Here is an 8,261-nt window from a genome sequence, read left to right on the forward strand (position 1 = left end):
CACCCACACTTCGGACTCAATTCTCATCTCTGAAAACACAATAATGCAGACTTAAGATGCTCATTTGAATAAACATGAAGAAAAGCAATGATCTGGCCTCATGTTTTCACAATAAATCTTTCTCTGCGGCTGAAAGTACGAAGGCTTTTATTTTGTTTGAACAACAGGAAGTGTTTAACTGCCCCACAAAGGTTAGCCTGTTGATTGAACTTAACCTGTGATTGGCCCCGGCCCCCACTCAGAAGGGCCGGGGTTCCAGAGGTGGTTTGTGCTGCTCACGCCCCTGCACTTCCTCACAGGTTACGCCATAGTGGACACGGTTTAATCAGGAGAAAGATGTCAAATGGGATTCCCAAAGCCCAGATCTGAAGCGCTGGTGAACGCTGAACGCAATGAGCTGAAGTCTTAAGTCTTAGTCAGAGTGAGAGTGGAGCAGCTCGCACATGGAGGCAGTGACAGGATGTGGTTTTGGCGCCGTGACTGCAGTGGAGCAGAGATGCACCCTGTTTTTACAAACATCACACCCCCTCGGAGCTAAAGTGACTGTGTCTGTTTTATGCACAAATGAAGAGAAACACACTGCATTTAAGGCGAGACACTGCAGGTGAATAGGGAAAAAAATGTATATTTACAGATATCAATTTGAAACTTTTGCTGTCGATCACTGGCATAAATGTGAGAAAAAAATACATTGCAAGTTTTCTGTTATTTTATCTTTTCATATAAGAACAAGGTGTTTTATGCCTAAAAATGCCCCAAATTTCCCAGCTTTTCGGCGACGAAATCTGAATAATGGATAGAGCTACATTCAAATTTATGGTTTCATTTTATTGATGAATGAGTTGCCAAGACTTTTTTCTGAGGGCATTTTGGATTTCTTGTTTAGTTTTAAAATAAGCTGTTTTTTAGTGGAAAAATTTGTAAAAAATTAATTTTCACCTTATTTTTTTTACATTCAAAACTCAATAAATGGGGCTAGAGATTAAATAATAAAAAATCCCTTTGAAAAAATCTTCCAAATATTGTTCAGTCCAAGGCTGGAAAATGTGAAGTCTTTAGGTCCGACTGACGCGGACATAGTGTTGCCACAATGACAGAAACATGTGTTTTGAGAAAAAGGCCCTTGAAATTGCATTCTCCCATATAAGTCTATGGGGGAACATTGAATCAGCGTAATATTTAAGCATGTTATTGTGAAGATTAGGCATATTTTCTGTTCCCGGGTAAAAGCTTGTATGTTCAGAGACCAATTTGGCCCAAAACCTGAAAACTGAAAAAATTTAGTTTTGCCTGTAGTGTCTCCCCTTAAGACGGCATCTGTGTAGACTTTGGGCTGGAATGGTTTGAGTTTGACATTAATCATTGTCAATAGACTTACATTAGCTCCCATTTGAACATTTTATTAGAGAGGTGGTTTTGAGAGACATAAAGTAATGAATAATTAAATACAGTTTTAGATAAAAGCCATAGGTGTGATACACTGTATATTAGGGCTGATTGTTCATTCCGATAAAAAATGCGGCAATTAATCGGTCGCCGCATTTTCAAATAATCGTGGTCATCTAGATTAGAAGATGATCGCTCAACACACCAGAAAACCACCGGTCCCTCTGCTGTGAAGCGCTCGCTGCATGATGGCGTTAGTCCACAAATGTCTCTTTTCCTCTCTTTGGTGAGCTAGTGTGACGTGAACAGACGCTGGCCTCTGATTGGCCAAAGGAGAGAGTGGACAGCCCTCACCATCAACATGCAGGTCACACAATTAATATTTCATCAGATCATACCACCGATGTTAGTATTTAGCCGCTGTTAGCACAACTTTAGCTGATGTTAGTATAATATTTGCATGTTACAGTTTATATTATAGCAGTTTCTTTTCTGTTTTATTAGCCTTGGCACCTCTGAATGATTCCCCCACCATTTGCCCACATTTGTTCTCATCACGGCTTACAAAACTATAATGGTCTGTACAGCGTGCAACTCTGTGGGGGCGCCGCCCACAACAGCGTGGTCTGGGTAGAGTCTATACATGCACGTAGACGTAGATCGCGGTGTGTGCGGTAGAGCCGCGCTATGTGGAGCAGAGGCTAAAGGGGCCCCACTCCCCTAATCAATGGGCCCTCTGCTGCTGCAAGGGCCAGTGGGCTGGTGAAGAAGGCAGTCAGTACCTCCACACTCAGACTTTACTCCCCAGAATAAAGTCAAGTCTGAGTGTGGGATTTTTTTTTTGATTGACGGCAAAAAATGAAACTGCCGCACGAGGAACATGTGGAAGAAAAGAGTCAGCGCCGAGAGCCAGCGCTACACCCTCCACCTGCACCGTCTGCAAAGATATAGACAAACATAACAGGCTGAATTAAAAATGCTTTAGTCGATTGTTTCATCAGATGCTCGTAATTTGTTCAAATATACTTTATGTATCTCACACTCGATATGAATTCATAGCAGACAATGAAGAGGAATATTTTATGACCTGTCATTTCAGTGAAATGTTAATGATAAAATCGTTGATTGCAATTATTTTCGACAAGATAATGGTGACCCAAAATGTCATTATTGTCCCATCCCAACTGTATATAAAGTCATTCCTTTGAGAATGTCTCCGATTATCATTTATTTATTCATTATGATTCACTAATTTTTTACATTTTCATTCTAAACTTTTTGGATCTTCAACTGATCATTTTAGTTTTCCAGAGATTCCTATAATCCCCTGATAATCTCTAAAAAAAGAAAGCTCATTTGTGTTGATTGATTATTCAGTCCGAGTTCAATGTTCACGGTTGGTAGATGGTTTGACTACAATAAATGATCAATGAATGTGAATAAAACAAAATATACTATATTCGGTAATAAGAAAATTGATAATTTAACAAAACTAAAAAATAACCAAATAGAAAATGAGAGGCTGTGTCATACTGCATTGAGAGTGTGTGTTAATGAAAGACTAAATTGGAAAGTGCATGTAAATTATGTGAAATCAAAAGAATCAAAAATAATTGCCATATTGTGTAACATCAAGGCAGTGGTAAATCAAAAATCACTCCATTTATTATACAATGCTGTCATTCTTCCATTCCTAAATACTTTGGGGGAATAATTATAAAAGTACAAACAAACCCATTTTTATACTGCAAATAAAAGTGGTGAGAATACTCAGCTATGCAGATTATTATGCCCCAACAAAGCCCTTGTTCATTAAATCAATAACACTCAAACTAAGTGACTTAGTTGATCTCAGCACAGCTATAGTTATGTATAAGGTTCATAACCATAAGCTTCCTGAATGTGTTCAAGAAAGGTTCAAACCCAGAGAGACTGGCTATAATCTCAGAGGAACTCATATTTATCAGAAAAGTGTATTTGGAACAAACACCAAATCCAGATGTGTCTCAGACAGAGGAGTAAATGTATGGAATATTCTGATTTAAAAAACTCAACATCCTTAAAGGAGATATACCTGATTGTACAAAGAAACAGGGGCACTCACATTTCAAATTGCTATTTTCTGGTCCAAACTCAAACTTTCCTAATGAATTTACAACATCAACATTCGTCACAGGGACTGAGTTTAAACCAGGTTTCACAACTTTCACTGTAAAAAAAAGCCCACTAGCCTGACATTTCATGACTGTTTAAAAGGCTTTAAAACCAGTGTTTTTTGAATAAATGTATGTCCATATACTAAAGGCCAAAACAAATGTTATCTCAATAACAGAAAATAAAAAAATAGCTATAACAGCTACAATAAAAAACAATAAAAAAAATGAAAATCTAAGGTAATTAGCAGTTCTACAGTACTAGAACTAAATCACATATAAACTCTCCTGTGTACACTATGTTTTGTCTATAATTGTTGTTTCCAATGGATACATATTTTTGTTGTTCTCATCTTGCAGATGGTAAAACTGCTGGTGCTTTAAAGGAATAGGCCACCATTTTACATACTGAGATATGTTCTTACCTAACCTTAGACGAGTTAATATATCCCCGTCTGGTCTTTGTCCGTGCGCTCTGTCACGCAAACGGAGCACACAAACTCTCCCACATGTCACATAGCTCCAAAAAAGCTCACGATAGAAGCTACCAAGCTCTTCCACGTGTTCCCTATTTAAATAAAGTTACGTGAAGTGTTTTTTATGTGAAGTATATTTACACAGAAATGTAACATGTCGATTTTATAAGCAGATTCCTAAAGACTAGACTCCTAAAGGTTATTGACGGAAGTGAGCGGGGGAAGTCTTTAGGAGTTACTGCGCGGACGTTGTGCTCCACGTATCATTACGCCTCACAATATAGTCCCCCTTTTTATCTGCTTATAAAACCACCACAAGGCGCCTACGGTCCACTTTCACCCACACCCTTCACCAGCCCGTGACCAAGCTCTCCACAATGGGAGACAGGGCCTTTAAGGCAGTCGCCCCTAGACTCTGGAATTCCCTGCCAGAGTCCCTGAGGGTTCCCCAGAGTGTTGAGGCCTTTAAAAAAGGCCTGAAAACACATTTATTTAAAAAGGCCTATTCGGACTAATTTGTTTGTTTGCTGCTTTGTTTTACTCTATGTTCTTTTTGTTTTTATCTGATTTTATTCTTCTGTTGTAGCACTTTGAGGTTTTGTTGAAATGTAAAGTGCAATATAAATAACATGTTTGATTATTATTATTATTATTATTCTTTCTAATAAGTTATACTGTTGGTATAAAGCTGGTGACCTATCACTTTAATAGTCAGAGTTTTGAGTCTTTTGGAAAGAACAGATGACCAGCTCCTCTCTGCAGGCCCCATAATAAGGGCGTACTGTATTCACTGTATCGGATGTCTTTTGGGGAAGTATTAAAGGCTGTGTTTACAGAGTCAGTGAGTAGTCTGAAATATGTTTATATCAGGTATAACTGTAACTAAAGCATATCCAAGTCCGGCACCAATTGAGGAAAATGTTGAAGAGCCAGTAATGCAATAATGTATGTTTCATTCACTGCATGTTTTAGACGCACATGAGCAGGGCTGACTACCATTACACCAGTCTGGTACAGGAAAAAGAAGCATTGAAAGCAGGTACCAAAAAAAAACTTTCAATATTCAGATCCTGTTGGTCCAGGGACAGGATTAAAGGAAATGACTTAGTTATTTCAGCTCAAACAAATAATATTATTTCTTGCTTTCACAATTTTCCCATCATTTTTTGCTCATTTGCATTAGTAATATATATTTTTTTTGTTTTCCCTCATTTTTCACCCAATTTATTTCCCCTTTTTCATACATTTGTTGACTTTGGAGATGAGCCCAATATTGTAACTTTGTAAATCTTCCACAAATCTGTTTCTGGATGACAAATGTTTTAGTATTGTTGAAAAAAATGTATCCGGCCCTACATGTGAGCTGCTAAATGTGTACAATAATCACATGTGTTTAAGAGGTGGAGGTTAGTTTGATAACGATGAAAAGCGCTTCTGTTTCACTGGTGGATGATGAGGGGCGACAGGAGAACGGAGCCTTGGAACAGCATAGATGGACTATCTGACTTATAAATCAGCCGGATCATGGAACAACAGGCTACGGCCACAGCCAACACTTTGTCCATCAGCTCTTATCTTTTCCGAGTCTTGCACAGAGCAAATGCACCCTCTTCCTCCTTAAAGTCTTACATTACTCATAAGGAACTTATATTTGAGACATCTCTGACCTCACTTCCCCATCTGACACTTCTGCTTTTTCTTCATGTGAATTCTCAAGTTTTTCGGCCGGGTGTCGTGCGCCGCTTGTGCAGAATGTGTGTGTGCGCTCGCTTGAACGGGGGTGCATGTGGCAGAGGGACAGGAAGCCAGCAGATCACAAACGAACACGGAAGCGGTCGGAGCATTAAACCCCCGTTTTAGCTCCACAAGGCTTTGAAAGCAGCCACTTCACGCCCCAGGGGTTTAGCTTCGAAATCACGAAGGTTTGGGTGAAATTCACTGTAAGAAAAGAGTCACTTTGAGGAAAACTGACTCATTTGATTTTAGCAATGTCTAAAAACACAATAATTAAATCAAAAAGTAAATGATATATTAATGATAATGATATGTGTTTATTTTATTTTATTTAAGGGGAGACACTACAGGCAAAACTCAATTTTTTTAGTTTTCAGGTTTTGGGCCAAATTGGTCTCTGAACATACAAGCTTTCACCCGGAAACAGAAAATATGCCTAATCTTCACAATAACATGTTTAAATATTGCGCTGATTCAATGTTCCCCCATAGACTTATATGGGAGAATGCAATTTCAAGGGCCTTTTTCTCCAAACACATTTTTCTGTCATTGTGGCGACACTATGTCCACGTCAGTCGGACCTAAAGACTTCACATTTTCCAGCCTTGGACTGAACAATATTTGGAAGATTTATTCAGAGGGATTTTTTATTATTTAATCCCTAAGCCCCATTTATTGAGTTTTGAATGTCAAAAAATAAGGCGAGAATTACACTTTTACAAATTTTTCCACTAAAAAACAGCTTATTTTAAAACTAAACAAGAAATCTTAAATCCCCTTTGAAAAAGTCTTGGCAACTCATTCATCAATAAAATGAAACCATAAATGTGAATGTAGCTCTGTCCATCAGATCTCGTCGCCGAAAAGATGGGAAATTTGGGGCATTTTTAGGCATAAAACACCTTGTTCTTATATGAAAAGATAAAATGACAGAAAATTTGTCATGTATTTTTTTCTCACATTTATGCCAGTGATCGACAGCAAAAGTTTCAAATTGATATCTGCAAATATACATGTTTTCCCCTATTCACCTGCAGTGTCTCGCCTTAAAGTATAAAGAACAAAAACAAACAAGTAATTCTAACTCAGTTACAAATAGGGACCAACCCTAAGGACTTCACTGTAATTTATCTGCCTCATGAAAATATCTGTGATCAAAATAGAGAAAAAAGAAAAGAAAAAGGAGAAAATTCAGGATTAATAATTGATGCTAATAAATAATCATTATAATTTAAAGGCACACTTCGTAACATTTTGGACTATACTGTTGCCATGACCAGCTCGACACAGATAATGCTATTTCTGCAATGGGTGATCAAAGAATGGATTTGGATGAGGACCACATCTGTTTAAATCTCAAATTCTGCTGACTTTAGTCGACATCTCCATGGAGACGAGCTGGAGACGTACCCCCTCCCGGTAAAGTTATGTCATGTCCCAGGAGAGCTGAGGCCGCTCACAGCAAAATCACATGTTTGTTTGACATATTTTTCAATGCTGAAAATATCTGTCATAAAATAAAAGCTTGTATTTAAATTTTTTTGGGGGGGTAAAATTCTACGCAGTGTGGCTTTAATTAAAAATATTGCTTTGTTTTTTTTGTTTAGTTTTTATTATGAATGAATTAGCTCATATTTTCTTACACTCACTGAAGGTAAAGTTGGCATTAATAAAGCAATGATGAAATCCTGTCTCAAATACATGAACCATGTTAATATATATTATTGTCTTATCAAGTATGTAACAAATATGTCGTGTCCCCTTGGGTCTGGTGTACTTGTAACCACTGAAACTTGTATTTTCTATCGTCCAGCCTCACATTCCCGCTCAGATCTATAATTCTGTCTTATACAAAAGTGTCACCGAAAGTCGCACTTCAACCCAACCCAGTGACACGTCTGAAGTGTCAAAGCAGAACAGGAAAAACTCTGGTAAAGAATCAAACGGCCAAAAGGATCAAATAAATATTACAAGCTATAAATGCTGTCATTTTCCCCGGGATAGTTTTATCGTTTAGCCATGAGGTCAACGCACCAGCAGGACATTCTTAATAAAACAAAGTACGTGATCAAGATGAAAGGATGTTGCAATTTAAATCCATCATTTCAAACTCTCCCAGCACTTTTATTTTTAATGAAAATGGTTTAATAATAAAATAAAAGAAGTGAAATTAACTTCTTGATTCGTGACCCGTTGAGAACCACATTGTGCTGCGTGAGAATCAATATAAACCATTAAAGCCGCTACTCACAGCTGCCCAGAGCGAAGAGTCCGGCCCCGAGGACGAGGAGCGTGAGCGCCATGTCGCGCACCTTACGCCGGGAAAAGTCAATGACAATAATATCAAAAAAACCTAAAGAATACAACTACTTGATGAGAAAGAACAGAAATGCAGAGTGTCCGTCTTGCCGCTGTGCGCTTCCTGAACTTGTTCCCCAAACCTGCAGCGCTGAGGGCGGGCGGGCGGGCGGGCCTTCTCATTTCTCTCATTTCTCATACAGGAAGTACTCTC

At 38.3% G+C, this 8,261-nt stretch overlaps 1 protein-coding gene across 1 annotated transcript in view; it reads right to left on the reverse strand.

Annotated features, from left to right (window-relative positions):
- Positions 1–8,052, reverse strand: part of ptprc (protein tyrosine phosphatase receptor type C) — a gene marked incomplete at its 5' end in the record, with an annotated part of 45,860 nt that extends 37,808 nt beyond the window's left edge. Inside the window, one exon of the mRNA XM_079581141.1 lies at positions 8,001–8,052. Coding sequence (XP_079437267.1) covers positions 8,001–8,052 — 52 coding nt within the window. The remainder of the gene's footprint in view (positions 1–8,000) is intronic.
- Between the last annotated feature and the right edge of the window lie 209 nt (positions 8,053–8,261).

This window comes from Gobius niger (assembly GCF_951799975.1).
Source record: "Gobius niger genome assembly, chromosome: 22".
In the NCBI taxonomy this organism is placed as follows: domain Eukaryota; kingdom Metazoa; phylum Chordata; class Actinopteri; order Gobiiformes; family Gobiidae; genus Gobius; species Gobius niger.